General features: G+C 44.0%; 1 protein-coding gene and 1 non-coding gene across 2 annotated transcripts; both read right to left on the bottom strand.

Moving 5' to 3' along the window:
- Nucleotides 1-7,146: 7,146 nt before the first annotated feature.
- LSM1 (LSM1 homolog, mRNA degradation associated) lies at nucleotides 7,147-19,189 on the bottom strand. The gene is made up of 4 exons (XM_012475982.2): nucleotides 18,811-19,189; nucleotides 14,380-14,448; nucleotides 12,652-12,767; nucleotides 7,147-7,646 (listed from the first exon to the last, which is right to left on the bottom strand). Exons 1-4 carry the CDS (start codon nucleotides 18,854-18,856, stop codon nucleotides 7,476-7,478), a joined length of 402 nt encoding a protein of 133 aa, XP_012331405.1. The 5' UTR covers nucleotides 18,857-19,189; the 3' UTR covers nucleotides 7,147-7,475.
- On the bottom strand, nucleotides 9,214-9,318 carry LOC135271494 (U6 spliceosomal RNA). Its single transcript, XR_010339658.1, has one exon. It is a non-coding gene; the product is annotated as a U6 spliceosomal RNA (small nuclear RNA).
- Nucleotides 19,190-19,247: the final 58 nt, after the last annotated feature.

Below are 19,247 nucleotides of genomic sequence, written 5' to 3'. Positions count from 1 at the left end.
CCTGACCCGATTTCCACCCTGGTGAGGCAGTGGGTGGGGTCCTGGAGCCCAAACAGAACTGGGGAGTCATTCCCCCAACCCCTGATTTCCACCTTGGTGAGGCAGTCGGGGGAATTCTGTGAGCAGAGGCTGCCCAGAGGCACCCGGCCCCTTCCTCAAGTCCTTCTCCTCCGGGAAGTCTTCCTAGACCACCCCCATCTTCTGGAATGGCTGGTTCCTCCCACCACACCCTTACGGTCAGTATCACTTGAGGGGCTTAGCTCTGGTCCTGATTTGTTGACTGGTTTGTGTGCGTTTGCTTATCTCTTCTGTGGAATTATCTCCCCAAGGCAGGTGCTGGGTCCACCTTCCCCCTTAAATGCTGCCCCCACCCTCAGCACTCAGCTCCATCAGAGACACAGGGGACTTTTGCTCCTTCTCTATTAAATTTTTTTTTATTTTTAAAAATAGAGATGGGGTCTTGCTATGTTGTCCAGGCTGGTCTTGAACTCCTGGGATCAAGCCATCCTCCTGCCTCGGTCTCCCAAAGCGAGCCACTGCGCCTGGTGTGCTCCTCCTCTATTGAGTGACCAACTGGGAAAGCAGCTAGGGGCGCAGGTACATCCTTAGACTCAGGAAACCTGCCTGAAGGCATTGTTTCCAGCCCTCAGAGAGTCCCCAGGAGGACAGAAGGGCCTCTACCCGTCAGCCAGCCTGTACCTAGGCCCTTTCAGAGAAGAGATGCAGTGGATGGGCTGGGCAGGCCAGGCACCAGCTCCCCCGCCTGGCCTGCGTGTGCCCCTCCCACACATGTGTGCCTGCAGGCCTGCCTGAGCAAGGTCGGGGGGTGGGGGGAGGCGGGAGGCGGTTATTATGATCATCAAGGCCCTGCTGCTGCCTTTCTGTGGAGAATTATGGCTATTCTGAGAGGGGAGGAGGTCGGAGGATCGAGCCTATGGCCATGGCTGATGTCAGAGGCTGCCACTGACTCTGGAGGGGGATTGGGAGGTGGTGCTGAGTGACCTCCACAAGGGCCAAGGCTCTCTTCCTCATTCTTTCCAGGCAGAATGACTTGTTAACTCTTGCCATCCCTCTGAGCAGTAAGGTGGCAAGAGCAGTCTGGGAATTTCCTCTGGTTCTGGACTATCTGTATCTGGCTCTGCTTTTTGATGAGGGCAGAGCTTCCAAAAAAGGAGGCCAGATGGCCACAACAGACCATGGGGGAGGATAGCCTGGGGCCCAGCTCAGGTGGTGTGGGTGTGTCATGCTGGAGAAGAAGGCCCCAGTCCAGGGGAGAGAGCCAGGGCTTTGGAGCAGACAAGGAGATTCCAGTCCCTCCCTTCCTCCCTCTCTCCTTCCTTCCTTCCTCCCTCTCTCCCTTCCTTTCTTCCTTCCTTCCTTCCTTTCCTTCCTTCTCTCCCTCCCTCCTTCCCTTTCTTCCCTCCCTTTCTTCCTTTCTTCCCTCCCTTGCTCCCTCCCTTTTTTCTTCCTTCCTTCCTTCCTTCCCTCCCTCCCTTACTCCCTTTCCTCCCTTCTTCCCTCCCTGCCTTCTTCCCTCCCTCCTTTGTTTCTTCCTTCTTTCCTTCCTTCCTTCTTCCATTTATTCAACAGTCCTTTCCAGAATGTCCCTATATGACTGTAAAGCTAGGATGATATGAATTCAACCATATGACCCAGTATGGACAGTCATAGGGCAGATGTGGTCTTTTGGAAGTAGAGATGATGGAACCCCTAATTCTAGAGGGGAGGGAAGGAGGAGTGTTATGGAAGGCTTCTGGAAAGTACAATTGGGAGTCAGCTAGGTTTATGGAAGGGATTGAAAATAGAGAGGTGATGGGGCGAGGGTTTCCAAGGTAGAGCAGTTGGCCAGCAGCTTGTAGGAGGCTCTGAGGGCTGTGAGTTGGCTGTCGGGGGAGCTTGGGCCGTTCCACGTGGTGTGGCTGTGGGGATCGTGGATGTTGGTGGGGTGTGGTGAGAGCCGAAAACTGGAAAGAGGAAGAGGTCAGAGTGTGTAGGGTGGGAATGTGAGGCTTCCTCTTCAGGTTCCCAGGAGGCAGAGGCTGAGGTTGGGGAGGGGGATGAGCTTGTCTGGGCTCCAGCTCAGAGAAGGTGCAAGCAGCTCCTACCTATGGCTTTAGTGCCCTGAGAGTGTCAGGCGGAGTTAGGGATGAATGGGGTTCGTGTTCAAACGACCCCCTAGTCATGCTCCCACCTCTAACTTTATGATTGTTAGCAGCTCACTTCTTTCTTTTCTTTTCTTTTTTCTTTTTTTTTTTTTTGAGACAGTCTCGCTTTGTCTCCCAGGCTGGAGTGCAGTAGAGCAATCTTGTTTCACTGCCACCTCCACCTCCCGGGTTCAAGTGATTCTCCTGCCTCAGCCTCCTGAGTAGCTGGGATTACAGACATGCACCACTGTACCTGGCTAATTTTTTGTATGTTTAGTAGAGATGGGGTTTCGCCATGTTGACCAGGCTTGTCTCGAACTCCTGGCCTCAAGTGATCTGTCCACCACCTCAGCATCCCAAAGTGCTGTTTCTTTAATCTGAACTTCCTTACCTATAAAATAGGGATATATGCAGAGCATGGTGGCTCATGCCTGTTTTCCCAGCACTTTGGGAGGCTGAGGCAGGCAGATCACTTGAGGTCAGGAGTTTATTACCAGCCTGGCCAACATGGTGATACCCCATCTCAACTAAAAATACAAAAATTAGGCTGGGCGTTGTGGCTCATGCCTGTAATCCCAGCACTTTGGGAGGCCAAGGCGGGCAGATCACGAGGTCAGGAGATTGAGACCATCCTGGCCAACATGGTGAAACCCCATCTCTACTAAAAATACAAAAACATTAGCTGGGTGTGGTGGTGTGCGCCGTAGTCCTAGCTACTTGGGAGGCTGAGGCAGGAGAATTGCTTGAACCCAGGAGGCAGAGATTGCAGTGAGCGGAGATCATGCCACTGCACTACAGCCTGGGCGACAGTGCAAGACTCTGTCTTAAAAAAAAAAAATTTGGGCTGGGCGCGGTGGCTCACGCCTGTAATCCCAGCACTTTGGGAGGCCGAGGCGGGTGGATCACGAGGTCAAGAGATCAAGACCATCCTGGTCAACATGGTGAAACCCCGTCTCTACTAAAAATACAAAAAATTAGCTGGGCATGGTGGCGCGTGCCTGTAATTCCAGCTACTCAGGAGGCTGAGGCAGGAGAATTGCCTGAACCCAGGAGGCGGAGGTTGCAGTGAGCCGAGATCGCGCCATTGCACTCCAACCTGGGTAACAAGAGCGAAACTCCGTCTCAAAAAAAAAAAAAAATTTGCCAGGCATGATGGAGCGCACCTATAATCCCAGCTACTTGAGAGCCTGAGGCACAAGAATCACTTGAACCCAGGAGGCGGAGATTGCAATGAGACAGGATTGCACCACTGCATTCTAGCCTGGGAAACAAGTGAGACTTTGTCTCAAAAAAAAAAAAATAGGAATATGCTTTTTATTTTTCGTAGAGATGGGGTCTTGTGTTGCCCAAGCTGGTCTGTTGGGGCACCTCAACCTCCCGAAGTGTTGAGATTACAGGTGTGAACCACCACACATGATTTTTCTTTCTTTTTCTTTTCTTAATCCTCTCAGGTTAGTTATAAGGTTTAAATGAGGTAACAAATACATCAATAGCTCACAAGATAAAGTCCAGAATTCTTAGCCCAATTCCAATTTGACTATCCCAGTACTCACCTGGATTCTTTCCAGCAGCGCTCAGCTTACCCTATGGCACGTGCTGCCATCTGTCTGGTGCATACCTTCTTCACTCCAGGGATGCTCGCAGTGCAGTCTCCCCTCGAGGCTGTCCTCTGTGCCCCTCCTCACCCTACTCTTTAATTAGAATTCAATATTTTGGCCAGGCATGGTGGATCACGCCTGTAATCCCAACTACTCAGGAGGCTGAGACAGGAGACTCACTTTAACTCTGGAGACAGCAGTTTCAGTGAGCCGAGATAGGGCCACGGCATTGCAACAGAGCAAGATTCCATCTCAAAAAAAAAAAAATCCAATATTTTACCTTTTGGCCCCATCTTGATAATGTTTATCACAGCATCAATAAGATTCTTGCCAATTTCCCCTTGTTTTACATCTTTTTTTTTTAGATGGAGTCTCGCTCTGTCACCCAGGCTAGAGTGCAATGGCACCATCTCAGCTCACTGCAACCTCTGCCTCCCAGGTTCAAGGGATTCTCCTGCCTCAGCCTCCTGAGCAGCTGGGATTATAGGCACACACCACCACACTTGGCTAAGTTTTGTATTTTTACTTTCACCATGTTGGCCAGACTTGTCTTGAACTCCTGACCTCAGGTGATCTACCTGCCTTGGCCTCCCAAAGTGCTGGAGATTACAGGCGTCAGACACCACACCTGACCTTTTTTTTTTTTTTTTTGAGACAAGGTTTTGCTCTGTTGCCTTGGCTGGAGCACAGTAGTGTAATCCCAGTTCACTGTAGCCTCAATCTCCCAAATTCAAGGGATCATCCCACCTGAGTCTCCCGGGTAGCTGAGACTATAGGTGTGCACCTCCATGCCCAGCTAATTTTGTTATTTATATTTTGTAGAGACAGGATCTCACTATGTTGCCCTGGCTGATTTTGAACTTCTGGGCTCAAGCAATTCTCTTGCCTCAGCCTCCCAAAGTGCTGGGATTACAGGCGTGAGCCACCGCGCCTTGCTTGCTTAACTTTTTAAAATCTCCTGTCTCTCTGTGTGAAAAGTGGGGCTAAAGCTGGGCACAGTGGCTCACACCTGTAATCCCAGCACTTTGGGAGGCCAAGTGATCATGAGGTCAGCAGATTGAGACCATCCTGGCCAACATGGTGAAACCCTGTCTCTACTAAAATACAAAAAATTAGAAGGGCGTGGTGGTGGGCGCCTGTCGTCCCAGCTACTCGGGAGGCTGAGGCAGGAGAATCACTTGAACCCAGGATGCAGAGGTTGCATGAGCCGAGATCGTGCCACTGCACTCCAGCCTGACGACAGAGTGAGACTTATAGTTGCATCTCATAGCATATGCCTGGCTGGCATCTAGCAGTCTAGCAATAAATTTTAGGGTGATGGATGCTTACTTAACTTTAAATTCTGTTGGAGTTCCTTGTTTCCCCCCCAACCCACCATTCCAAGCATGCAAGCCAGACTTTCGATTTCCTTTCACAGGAATTTTGGCAGAGAACATAGAGCTTTTGGTCTTTTGTAATCACCTAAACCCGAAGAACAAACTGAATTTAACCTTCACAATATTTAATTTGACCTATGCACCATTTTAAGAACGTTTTGAATTCGTTGCCACTGTGACCTATAGGGACAGAAAATTGAACAGTGTTATCCAGGGGCCAGAAAGGAGGAAGGAGTTAAATACAAAGGGGCAGGAGTGATGAAAACATTCTGTATTTTGATCATGATAGTGGTTACATGACTATGCGCAGTTGTTAAAACTTATAGAAGTCTACACCAAAAAGGGTGAATTTTATTTTATGTAAATTACACCTCAGTAAACCTGACCAGAAAAAAATTGTGTCTTGGTGATGGATTCCCAGGCATTCTGGGTTCCTGACCTTGAGATCTGCCCAGCAGTGAGCCCTCTCTCTTCCTATTGACCCCAGCTACAGACTTGGGCCCTCACACTACTCAGTTCTCTGGGTTTCCAAAGCAACAGGCTTTGAGGCCCTTTTTCTACCCCTGGATCTGGCCAAGTGGCAGTAACCACTGCTGAGTAGCTGAAGTCAGGGGGAAAGGGGGTAAAGGAGAATGGGTAGAAAATAGGAGGCCGAGAGGGGGAATAGAGAGGCACAGCAATGAATCCGGACAGGAGAAAAGGCAGGCAGCACCTGATTTTATTCTGTTTCCAAATAGCCCTGGCAGAGTATGGGGATTAGACAGGCAGGGTAGTCCTAGCCAAAGTAGACCAAGCCAGAGCTTTGGGACAGGCAAGCAACAGATATGCTCCATTTTATTTTTATTTTTTTGAGACAGTCTTACTCTATTGCCCAAACTAGAGTGCAGTGGCGAGATCTCAGCTCACTGCAACCTCCACCTCCTGAGTTCAAGCGATTTTCCTGTCTCAGCCTTCTGAGTAGCTGAGACTACAGGCTTGTGCCACCATGCCTAATTTTTGTATTTGTAGTAGAGACAGGGTTTTGCCATCTTGGCCAGGCTAGTCTCAAACTCCTGACCTCAGGTGATCTGCCCGCCTTGGCTTCCCAAAGTGCAGGAATTATAGGCGTGAGCTACGGCACCCAGCTGATAAGCTCTATTTTCTAGGCTTGTTTTCCAGTTCTTTCAGGGTAGAAATTTTTTTTTTTTTTTTTGAGACAGAGTCTCGCTCTGTTGCCCAGGCTGGAGTGCAGTGGTGCCATCTGGGCTCACTTCAACCTCTATCTCCTGGGTTCAAAGAATTCTACAGACTCAGCCTCCTGAGTAGCTGGAATTACAGACACGCGCCATTATGTCCAGCTAATTTTTTGTATTTTTAGTAGAGACGGGGTTTCACCATGTTGACCAGGATGGTCTCGATCTCTTGACCTCGTGATCTACCCGCCTCGGCCTCCCAAAGTGCTGGGATTACAGGCGTGAGCCACCACGCCCGGCGCATCTGTTCAGCTTTTTATGCAGTCATTACTCTTCAACAATCACACAAAGTGCCATCACTACAGGCTTTCAGTCACCAAAATTCCATTTATGTTCCTTTTTGATAAGAACATGAGACTCAAGACTCAATTCAAAAGACTAGAAAACCTAATTAAATTAGCAGAAAACCTGGAGAACCAAGCGCCTTAAGAACATGTTGGGTCTCATGGGGACTTAGTTTGGATCAGCCATGGGTGAAGCAGGAGCAAGGAGCAAGAGCAACAGCTGATGTTGTTTCTCAAACATGAGTCTTCTGCAGTAGCCAGTAACTGGGAAACTCAGCTGAAAGCTCCCTCCTCAAGCCTGAAAATTTGTATTTCTTATCATCAGATACAAACATGAAAAGAGGAGAGGACCTCTGAGATGATCAGAATAAAAGTATTCCTTCCTAAGTAGCCAGCTACTTGAAACTGTGACTGAAGAGGGAAATCCCAGTATGTGGATTCTAATACCTTTGAGAGCAGAAACTTAATTTTGTCTATTCATTAGAGGCAACTCAAACTTAGAAATAACATGACACTTTTGAGATTCATATTTTATTTACAAGTAAATGAAGAATGTCCCTGTAAACTCTAATTTGGGATACAAAGAACAATATAAAGTAGTTGCTGGCGCCACAGTGACGTGTGAAGGAGTCTATGCCACTGTTTCTTGAAACAATGATTTTGTTATTTAAAAAAAAACCCACCTACATGATTTCTTCATGTTGCATGTGTAAAAGAATGAAAAATAAAAGTGATTTTTCAAAACTCTACAGTCTCTGATCAACTGTGTGAGGTGGCCAGGATGTCACTTTCACTCAGTGACAGCCCCTACTCTTCAAGAGCAACAGCCTCTGGGCAAGACTTAGTACTCATCCAGAGTATCTGCTCGAGGAATGGAAAGACCTCGGTCCTTCAGGGCCTGCACTTTCAGCTTCTCTGCCTCCAACTTGGTCTGCTGTTCCACCCTTTGCTCTTCTAGAATTTCTTCAATGGATACTTGCTGGAGGGGTGTGTCACTCTCCTTTTCCAAGTCCTACAAAAGAGACAGGTTTGAAAACTTCACCTGAAGATCAAGAATAGAAAACATTACCGATCTAAAGGCAGATGGATTCCTGTATCAGGCTCGAATTATTTTTCATAACTGTGACTGGACTGAAATATCCTTCTAGGGACAGGTAAGTTTTTCAAAGAAGTGCCTGACAACACTACGGTAAGATGCATACTTACGATGAATGTGATAATAGTGATCAGTATTTCTATAACAAAGCGTTATGTGATTCAAAATCCCATATTACGATTAATTTTCTATTAGTCAAGGATTAATTTCCTTAAAAAAAAATTAGGGCTGCTTATAGACAGCTATCTCCCCGGCTGTAGAGAATCCAAGAGGGAGGTTATTGGGGCAGTGTGGCCTTAGAAAGATTTTTTAAAAAATTATTTTAAGGATGGGTGGGGTAGCTCATGCTTGTAATTCCAGCACTTTGGGAGCCTGAGGTGGAAGGATCACTTGGGCCTAGGAATTCGAGACCAGCCTGGGCAATACAGTGAGACCCCAATTCCACCAAAAAAAAAAAAAAAAAAAAAAAAAGCAGGTGTGGTGGTGTGCACCTACAGTTCCAGCTATTCAAGAGGCTGAGGTGGAAGGACTGCCTGAGCCTGGGAGGTTGAAGGTCAAGGCTGCAGTGAGCCATGAACATGTCACTGCACTCCAGCCTGGGCAACAGAGCAAGACTCTGTCTCAAAAATAAATAAATAAATAAAAAGGCAAAAATAAAAGGGATCCTCTTGCTTTCACCCCCCAAGTAGCTGAGACTACAGGTATATGCCATCGCACCGGCTCTGTAGGCTCTAAACTATAACACAAGACTCTTTTTCTCTTTATGGCAAGAAGTATTCTAGGGAAAACCTCAGCAGACCATTTAGGTTACTAAACCAATTTGGTCCCAATATTTTTCTCCACTATTTGAAAAATTGTTGCCTAATAGAAAATTCCTTTTCCTTGTTTAAAAAATACATGCTTATTGTAGATAATATAGAAAATAGACAACAGGAAAAATCTAAAAATTATCCATAATTCCAATATGAAGAATTAACATTTTTGGTTAATATCCCTACAATTTTTCTATGTATATACTGACTAAAAAAAACCCCAGCCAGGCATGGTGGCTTACACTTGTAATCCCAACTACTCAGGAGGCTGAGGCAAGAGAATCACTTGAACCCAGGAGGCAGAGGCTGCAGTGTGCCAAGATCACACCACTGCACTCTAGCCTGGGCGACTGAGTAAGACTCTATCTGAGGAGGAAAAAAAAATAAAAAATTAGCTGGGCATGGTGATATATACCTGTAGTCCGAGCTACTCAGGAGGCTGAGTGGGGAGGATCACTTGAGGCCAGCAGTTTGAGGCTGCAGTGAGCCATGATCACACCACTGCAGTCAGCCTGGATAAGAGTGAGACTCTGTCTTAAAAACAAACCCCCCCATCCAAAAACCCACAATGCAAATACTGACTGTAATTCATTTTCACTTACATGTGGCACAGTATGCTTAATATTTTTATTTTTGAATGCTTTATAAACATTTTTCATGTATTTATTTTTAAAGATATGGAAGGCTTCACAAATTTGCATGTCATCCTTATGCAGGGGCCATGCTAATCTTCTCTGTGTTGTTCCAATTTTAGTATATGCTCTGCCAAAGCGAGCACAACATTTTTCATTTTATATATATATTTTTAATAGAGTCAGGGTTTCACCATGTTGGCAAAGCTGGTCTCAAACTCCTGGCCTCAAGCTATCCTCTTGTCTTGGCCTCCCTAAGGGTGAGCCACTGTGCCTAGCCCTTATAAACATTTAATAACCAATGTCATAATGCAGAAGAACCTTGCTAAAAAAGTATCTCACTATCCACAGATTCAGTTTAATGTCCTTAAAATGAATGTACAGGTATTATTCTGTGTTTTTGTAAGATGGAAAACCTATACAAAGTATTCCTGTTTTTTATCCTCCTCTATGACTTTCAGTGACAAAGTTTGAGAAGGTATTGACACACAACTTCTCCAGATGCTCTGGCCTGTATATTATCACTACATGCTTCCAAGGTCTCAGAACCCACAGGCAGTGGCATTATCAGACAGCGAGAGGACTCTCACCACAGAAATTACAATGAAAGCCACACAAATTATATAAGCAAGCCCTGGTCCGGGTCCAAAGTTAACAGCACCCAGCAAAGTATATATTACCACATAACACCTACCCTCCCAACCGGTAAGTAGCAGCTAAAGGGAGGACAGTGTTCTCAGCCTAATGCACTGCCTCTTGGGCTTTTCAGTATGTTACTCACTGAGCAATTCATGCTGCTGCTGCTTCTTCCCAACAGTCTTATTTCTTAATGCTGTGTCATCATCATCATCCTTGATGCAGAATTCAGGGATTTCTTAACCTATGTAGTGTTTATAGAAACTAAGTGATTTCTACGTATGAATTCCTCTGGGGTTGAAACATAATTTCTCCTGACTGTTGATTCATATAACTATGTAGGCATTCCTGGAACCATGTTTCTCTAGTGGTATACCTGTAAAACTTCTGCAGCATCCAAACTATAATGTATTTTTTTTTTAAAAAGGGAACTTTTCCTCACAAAAGGGATCCAAGGAAACAACAAAACTTCGAGAACAAACACGTTCACTTCTTTCTCTGTACACACACACACATCTACTCAGATGTACCTTTGTGCCAATGTAACTGGTATAAAAAGCATGTTTGCTGTGTTTACTACTATAAAACAGAAGCACAGTATCTGTCAATATTTTTTTGAGACAGGATGTTGCTCTGCCACTCAGGTTGGAGTGCAGTTGTGCAATCATGGCTCTGTGGCCTTAACTCAGGTGAATCTCCCACCTCAGCCTCCTGAGTAGCTGGGACTGGTGGTGTGCACCATCATCCCTGGCTAATTTTTGTATTTTTTTGTAGAAACACAGTTTGGCCATGTTGCCCAGGCTGGTCTCTTCGGGCTTATGTGATCTGCCTGCCTCGGCCTTCCAAAGTACTGGGATTACAGATGTGAGCCACTGTACTCACCCAATATTTTAACTTAAGTCTTTTCCTCTGCTATGTTGCCTCCTTAAAATTAAATTCAAAAAAGTATTTTAAAAAATCCTCTATGACCCCACCATGCAGAGATGGGTCAGCTCCCCTATATATTGGCAGTACCAAGCATGGTGGCATTTTATAGTCCCAGCTACTTGGAAGGCTGAGACAGGAGGATTGCCTGAGCCTAGGAGTTTGAATCTAGCCTGGGCAACATCTCTGGAAGAAAAAAAAGTACTGGCAGACTACTTTACAGTCATTTAGTATCTCCCCGTGGGTACTAGGTGCTTGGTTTCAGCCTTTACATAAGAAGGGAACAATTTCTGTTACTTAAACATGCAAGAAATGATAAACTTAACTAAAAGTACAAACTACAAAAATATTTTATAAGTTAGAATATGATACTTCATATACTTCACAGCAGCATTTGGACAGTATTGATAGGATGAAATGATTAGTCATTTCTAGCTATTTCCAAAATGAGGTCACTGAACGAACCCAACCCTGGAAGAATTATGTCCTTGCTTTCTCAAATGACTATTAAAAATGGCTACAAACCAAACCACTCTCAAGACCTCTGCAAGCTGATTTAAGACGTGGCTAGGAGGCCGGGCACCGTGGCTCACGCCTGTAATCCCAGCACTTTGAGAGGCCGAGGCGGGTGGATCACGAGGTCAAGAGATCAAGACCATCCTGGTCAACATGGTGAAACCCCGTCTCTACTAAAAATACAAAAAATTAGCTGGGCATGGTGGCGCGTGCCTGTAATCCCAGCTACTCAGGAGGCTGAGGCAGGAGAATTGCCTGAACCCAGGAGGCGGAGGTTGCGGTGAGCTGAGATCGCGCCATTGCACTCCAGCCTGGGTAACAAGAGCGAAACTCCGTCTCAAAAAAAAAAAAAAAAAAAAAAAAAAAAAAAAGACGTGGCTAGGTATTTAGGAAACAGAATGAAAAACTTTAAAAATTTAGGCAAACACCATAGTTTTTGGTAAGAAAAAAGAAAACATCGCTGGTTCAGCCCTTAATTTCAACTAGTTTTGAAGGGATTTATATTTTGATTTTCCTTGTAAACCCAATAATCAGAAGTAGCAAGATGAAATCAAAGGTTTTCAATAAGGTACTTAAAAAAATATCTGCGTACTTCTAGTAGGGGTGTGTATGTGTGTGTGTGTATGTCTGCACACACAAAGACCTATAGCAACACCACCTAAGAAAATCTGATTTAACCTTTCACCTGCCAGCTGATCTTTCTGGCACAGATACCACCAAAATACCCTCTTCCTGGCTGTGAGCAAAGGATCCAAGTGAGACTGAATTCCATTCTCGGAATAGGTAACAGAAAAGCTTTTCCTATAGCCACTCTTTTCCTTTTCTCCCTTTACTAATATGGATATCACATTGTACTGCATATGCAATGTGTGCTTCCCTCAAACACTGTGTATTAGCTTTATGTCATGAAAAACTACTTGTTACCAATTGTTTAAATGACTGCAAAACATTTCAACATATATAAATCATGCCTTCCCCAGCAGATATAAATCAAGCTTTTTCAATTTTCTGCTATTAAACAAATAAACATGTTAATGAACACATTTGTTACAGAATAGTATTTCTTGTCGCCCAGGCTGGAGCTTTTTTTTTTTTTCCTTTTTTGAGAAGCAGGTGGAGGCCTCGGCCTGTCAGGACCATTTTTTATAGGATAGTATTTTTTATGGTATCAGGTAAAAGTTAAGATATTTTGCTGCCAATGGGATCAAAAATCTTTAAAATGCTAAAAGGCACTGAAACAAAGTTAATTATTCTCTGTAGCTTCCCTAAACTAATTTGGTAGTTGCCTGTGAGAAGCCAGATGAAATGTGGAAAATATTTTTATTCTCTCTTGAAAAGACAAAAAAAGAAATCTAACTAGCATGAATAAAGATCTACAGCAGCTTAACAATTTTCACTTACTATTTCTCCTAGTAGGACCACATTTTCTCCTCTGACCACAAAAATCCCTCGAGGAATATCACCGTATTTTTTGCCCACATGAATACGCTCCACAGTCTGATGTAGCACTAAGTTTGCTATAAGTGTATAGGGAAGAAACAAAAATATTTAGTTTAAGTTATTGGGTAAAGGCCCATAACTCAATTAATCAGTTATTTTGAATAGAAAAGATTTAGCTAAACATGATTTCCAAACTTTCTAATTCTGAGGAAAGCTAAAATTTCAAATAATCTTCTACAATTTCATTGACTTAGACATACCACTTAGGAGACGCCTGGGATTATATTGGGCTAATACCTGAGTGATGGTAGAAATAAGAGAAGTAAATTCCTTTATTAGTTAATTGCTAATACCAAAAAAGCCATAGGAAACTATAAATGAATAAGGAACTTGGAAACTTGGGCCTAAACAACCACAAAGATCAAAACTTTGTTTTCTGGAAAGGAACAGCTTTTCTTTTTGTGTGGGTATGTGTATGTGATGATCTGCTGAAGATTTAACTTTGTTTCAGTACTTAGGATTCATTTAACCCAATGCAGGTATCCATGGGTTATGATACAGAAAAATCTATTTTTTCACCCTGACAGATAACTATACTTTATAAAAGTCAACTTACTATTCACTACCTTTCCCTCAAAGTACTCTGATGAATCTGACTTAAGGATCAGAACTCCAATTTGTTAACAATAATTATTTTTCTTCTTTCAATTAGTACTACTTGTCCTGTTTGAAGGAAAGGAGAAATCTATGTTCATATCTTCTGTAATTCTTGTGTTTTAATTATGTTTCTTCCTCATGCTCAAATCCAGTGATTTCGCAGATATCCAATAAATGTTAGCATGAACATGAAGTTCCTTGAAACAGAAGGAAACATAATCTTTTAACTTTAGAAAAATGCATGATGCAAAACAAAGACAGAGACTTCTGATTCTAATGTGTCCCTATATGTAAAGTATTAAGTTTAATGTTGGGGGTCCTTAAAAAACTTCAGGAAATGCTGTCTACCCAATTTTCATTGGCTAGGGAGGGATTACCTTCACTTCAGGAACTGCTCTGAAGTCATTACACCCGGCCAATGTAGAAATGAGCAGCCTTAGATGGGCACAGTGGCTCACGCCTGTAATCCCAGCACTTTGGGAGGCTGAGGCGGGTGGATCACCTGAGGTCAGGCGTTCAAGACCAGCCTGGCCAACATGGTGAAACCCCGTCTCTACTAAAAATACAAAAATTAGCTGAGTACGGTGGCGGGAGCCTGTAATCCCAGCTACTTGGGAGGCTGAGTGATGCACAACAATCGCTTGAACCCGGGAGGTGGAGGTTGCAGTAATCTGAGACTGCGCCACTGCACTCTAGCCTCAGCTTTGAAACAGAGCAAGACCCCGTCTCAAAAAAACAAAACAAAATGAAGGTGAGCAGCCTCTTCAGTGGACTGAGTTTATTTCTATTATTTGGCTCCCCCTAATGGGGATTCTAGTGAAAGCCAGTTTTAGAAACATGAGCTTGTAAACATATATAAGCTTTGAACAACCTAATCTGAATGTATAGAAAACAATGATGTACTCAATAAAATCAGTTCCACTATGCCACACACAAGAAAAAGTTGAAGATAAATTTCAATATGAAATAACAAAAATTGCAATGGGCAGCTGTTATCCAGAGTATAAGAGACGTCCATAAATTAATACATACCAAATTGATCAATGCTTCTTAAAAAGCCTATAAGTGTCCTTCCATCTCGAAGCAGGACCAAGTGCTTTTCTGGGGAGAGGGGAAAAAAATCTTTTAAACAAAAACTGACAAGTTCAGTGAGTTTTTAAGATAATAAAATAAAGTTAATAACAGTTTAAACTGTACCACTTCCTCTGCCAATGTATTTAAGGTGAAGTTCAAGTTCATTGCAGAACTGGAGGGAACACAGCAGCCCGGGTTTTAGATGAGAACATCAGTGGTGAAAAGAATCAGAGCAGTGTGGCAGAGTGGGACAAGGACAGGGTATGGCATCAGGAAGCCTGACTGGCTGGCTCTAGACCCTTATTTATTTATTTATGTATTTATGTATGTATGTATGTATGTATTGATTGATTCATTGATTGAGACAGTCTCACTCTGTCACCGAGGCTGGAGTGTACTGGCTCACTACAACCTCCCAGGTTCAAGCAATCCTCCAGCCTCAGCCTCCTAAGTAGCTGGGACTATAGGAATATGCCATCACGCCTGGCTAATATTTGTATTTTTAGTAGAGAGGGGGTTTCATTATGTTGGCCAGGCTGGTCTTGAACTCCTGACTTCATATGATCTGCCCACTTTGGCCTCCCAAAGTGCTGGGATTACAGGAGTCAGCCATGGCGCCCAGCCCAAAGACCCTTATGTTTGACACTTAAACCGTCTCAGTGTTGTGTCAGTTTTTATATCTGTAAATTGACAAATTTAGTCTAGATGATTCTTACAGTCTTATTTATAGAATTATTTTGTACTCAACTTAAAAGAAGAGCTTCAATCTCACATTTGTTTGTAACCAGGGAAGGCTTTAAATAAAAATTCACTGCTTTAGGCATTTAAAATGAAGACTAATAATTAGCTAGAGCAGAAATTCACTGTTTACTGACAGGCATATGCTATTCTGGGGTCTAGACATATAGTAGAGAATGAGACTTAGAAAGTCACCAATCTTATGAATTTATGTTCATGGTGGATGAGGACAAATAAATAAGAAAATTACCTATTGTGATTAGGACAATGGAATAATAAGCTAGCAAGACAGTATGATGAAAGGAGAGAAGTGGTTACAGAAGGAAGGGTGGCAAGGGAAAGCCTCTCTGAAGAGGTGACTTTGAGCTGACATTGAAGAATGAGAAAAAGCCAATTATTAGCACACCCAGCAAAATTTCTTTCATTCATTTCTTTAATGCCACACCTAAAGTACTTTGTAGATGCACAACAAGGAAAAAGAAAAAAGACAGTGACTGTGCCCTGAAGGAATTTATACTCTTCCTTGGGCTATATGTAAGTATCATAGAAAGCAAATCTTAATTATATGAGACTACAGAGAGAGAAGTTATATTTCTGGAGGAGGTATCAGAGTTGGACCTTGAAAGGTAGATAATTTTTGGGCAAGGGAAGAGTAATAGGAAGAGGTGGTAGAAGGAAATCTGTAAATTGAGGAGGAGGAAAAAAAGGGCTATATATCCATGTTTGGTTAAAAGCTGAGGGTGTGAAGGGAAAGTACAGTAGATAAAAGTCAGAAAAGTACTAGGGGCAGGCTGCATTTGGATTTAACTTCATTAAGAAACAAGAAAACATTAGGTGATGGAGTCTGTTAACTGAGTTTGTATATGTGGGTATGTGTGAGAGGGTGGGATGCTGAAGATAAGAGGTAAACAAGATGTAAGAGCTTTTTTTTTTCTTTTTAATTTTTCTTTTGTTTTTTTAAGAGATGGGGTCTCACTATGTTGCCCAGGCTGGAGTGCAGTGGCTATTCACAGGCGCGATCCCACTATTGATCAGCACGGGAGTTTTGACCTGCTCCGTTTCTGACCTGGGCCGGTTCACCCCTCCTTAGGCAACCTGGTGGTCCCCTGCTCCCTGGAGGTCACCATATTGATGCCAAACTTAGGGCGGACATCCGATTGGTATAGTGGACTACAGCCCAGAATTTCTGGACTCAAGTGATCCTCCCACCTCAGCCTCCCAAGTAGCTGGGACTACAGGCATGTGCCACCGCGCACAGATATAACAGTTTTATGAGACATCACAAAACTATTTACCAAGAGTTGGGAATAAAAGCAGCAAGCTCAAGGTGAAGGTTAAGAGCGCTCTGTGGTTCTAAAGTGCTATCAGGACACTTACATAGAAACATATGCAGACAGTTGGAAACAGTAAGACTGGAAAGCCAAAGATATCAAGATTAGAGAAAGTAATTTTGGATAAATCCACAAAGAGGTGATATGAAATTACTGAAGTATCAGAGATCTACTGAAGATTTAAAGAAGTGGGCCACATGTAATCTAAGTGACCATCTATTTTGGAGAACAGTAAGAGCCAAAGAGGTAAGAAAATCACCAAGTACCAACTAACTGTTAGAGAAATCAAGAGCAGAGAATTAAAGAATCTGGTAGGGACAATATCACAATGCTGCAGAAGGGAGAGAACACAGAAGAATGCCTTAGACGATTAACTTTGAAGAATGCACCTTGAGTAGTGTACAGGATAAAAATTAGATGGCAGGAGTAATATAAGTGGTCTACTGAAGGTGATCAGGAAACACAGTGTCAAAATGAAAGTGACTCGAGGTTTTGGGATAAAGATATGAAAAAAGGGATGGGAATATGATGAGACGGAACTGAGAAAATATTTGAGATGGACAGACAATAATATATATGAAGGGAAGAACACAGGAGTTGGGGAGACAGGGGATATGAAAGAAAAAGGATAATAATGAAAAAGGTTCCAGAAGCAGTGAGAAGAGACAGTAGTAACAGACAAAAAGGGAGGAATCCTTCCTACTCAAATTAGAGGATGGGTGAAAATACTGAAAGACCGAGAGAAGAAACTGTGTGTTGGGATGGTGAAGCAAAGGGTGCCTATCAAATGGTTTCAAAGTTTTCATAAAGTAGGGGGTCCGGAATCTACAAAGAGGTAGGAGTTAGAGGACTGAAGAACAAAACTGATTTTTAGTAAAATGGCACGATGTGTTAGGGGATATATAAGGAGAGATGAGAGCAAAAGGGCATCCTCAAGCAACGAAAACATCTTGTTACACATAACAGGTTCATATAGATGTTAATATATAAGTATTTAGTCCAATTACACTTCATTTCCCTTACATAGCAAAGTAAGTAATTTGAGTTTCAAAAAATTATATGTTGGCCGGGCGCGGTGGGTCACACCTGTAATCCCAGCACTCTGGGAGGCCAAGGTGGGTGGATCATCTGAGATGAGGAGTTCGAGACCAGCCTGGCCAACATGACGAAACCTCGTCTCTACTGAAAATGCAATGGTGTGATCTCGGCTCACTGCAGCCTCCTCCTCTCCAGTTCAAGCGATTCCCCCGCCTCAGCTTCCCGAGAAGCTGGGATTACAGGCACCCGCCACAGTACCCAGCTAATTGTAGGGGTTTCACTATGTTGGCCGGGCTGGTCTTGAACTCCCGACCTCAAGTGATGTGCCTGCCTCAGCCTCCCAAAGTGCTGGGATTACAGGCGTGAGCTACCGTGCCTGGCCCATAAAATGAAATTTTAATCACAGATTCTAAGTTGTATATTCACAGAGTAACTGAGGCGATTGCAACTTGTTTAAAACTATGTGTAAATCATCTTGCAACAAGAAGTTAGTGAGAAAGATCACATGATTGAAACAATAAAAAATGTTGCTTGAGGAATAATGCACAGACAAAACTTAGAAAAAAGGAAAGCCAGGACAACTCCAATGGTTCTTTCTGCTTTTGTACAGGACTGAGCTCCTCTTCCGGACCAAAAATAGGAATAAAGGAGGTCTTCTTAGTAAAAGCAAAAGTAAATTGTCTAATAGAAAGTAAGTGGTTGGAAGTGACTTGGTCTTTCCGGAAAAGTCGATACCATGTCTAGCAGTGGTCTTTACAATAACCTGAAGGTGCTAATTACCCTCATAGTAAAAGAAGCTGGTAAATGGCCACACCGTAGAAAGCCTATGTTTGCTGCCAATTAAATACAACTACCACTGTCTTAATATTTTCGCTTTTTAATGAATCCTTTCTCTAGGTATTCAGATCCATCCACCCGTAACACGCGAATACTTCGAAATACTGCAGGTGGGAGTGGACGGGAGAGAAGCCCCCTCGGGCTTCTTCCGTGTTCGGCCCTCTGCTGCGGCGACCCACGGAAGCAATAATGAATTTCATCGCCTGGAGCTCACCAGCCCGGGGGCTGGCAGAGGCTGTGAGGGGCAGAACAAGAAGTAGCAGGCTACTAGGTGGGCAAGCAGTGTGTCCCGGAGCTGTGAAGGACATCAACGCGGAACACCCGGATTGAGCTCAGAACACAGGGTCCCCGCCCGGGACTTACTCTACCAGCTTCTTAGGAAAAGGCGTCCGCCGAGGAGGAAGGGTCTCCCCCGGGCTCCACAGGGTGGAGATGCACTACTCACTGTCAATGTCCTCGATGAGGCTGGCGGTGCCGGGCATATAGTTCATTTTGAAAGGAAATAATGCTGCACAGCGGTGGGAGCCAGTGCGTCCAAAACCTCCGCCCTCCTACCGAAGTCGCCACCTCGGCGGGACCGAGCCCGGAACCCCAACTCAGACCAGCACTTCTACCCCGGCTTTCAGCCGCCGGGGCCTGCCGGAAGCTCCTCCATATTATCCCCACCCACTTCCGGTATCACGTGCCGGTCCCCCAGGAAGAGGCGGGGCAGCCGTACAGTCTATGGACACCCTTTCCCTGTTCCTATTAAGTAGGGAAGAGGAATCTACATTGGATAGATGGTGAGGAAACGTATCCTCCCTCTTAAGGAACACGGTGTCTCCCTCCCTGTCTCTGGGTTCTAGAGACCCCAGAGTCTCAGACATCCGTCCCTCAGCTCTC

The sequence above is a fragment of the Aotus nancymaae genome, unplaced genomic scaffold (assembly GCF_030222135.1).
Source record: "Aotus nancymaae isolate 86718 unplaced genomic scaffold, 86718_ANA_hifiasm-v0.15.2.pri h1tg000079l, whole genome shotgun sequence".
NCBI classification, from domain to species: Eukaryota; Metazoa; Chordata; class Mammalia; order Primates; family Aotidae; genus Aotus; species Aotus nancymaae.
This window is presented reverse-complemented; position numbering and strand designations above follow the sequence as displayed.

Excerpts from the sequence above, each read along its gene's own strand:
- LSM1 (XM_012475982.2), bottom strand. The coding sequence starts at position 18,856 with ATGAACTATATGCCCGGCACCGCCAGCCTCATCGAGGACATTGACA. Across the intron at positions 14,449-18,810 it reads CCTCATCGAGGACATTGACA|AAAAGCACTTGGTCCTGCTT; the intron begins GTGAGTAGTGCA and ends CCCTCTCCCCAG. Across the intron at positions 7,647-12,651 it reads TGGTCCTACTAGGAGAAATA|GACTTGGAAAAGGAGAGTGA; the intron begins GTAAGTGAAAAT and ends TCTCTTTTGTAG.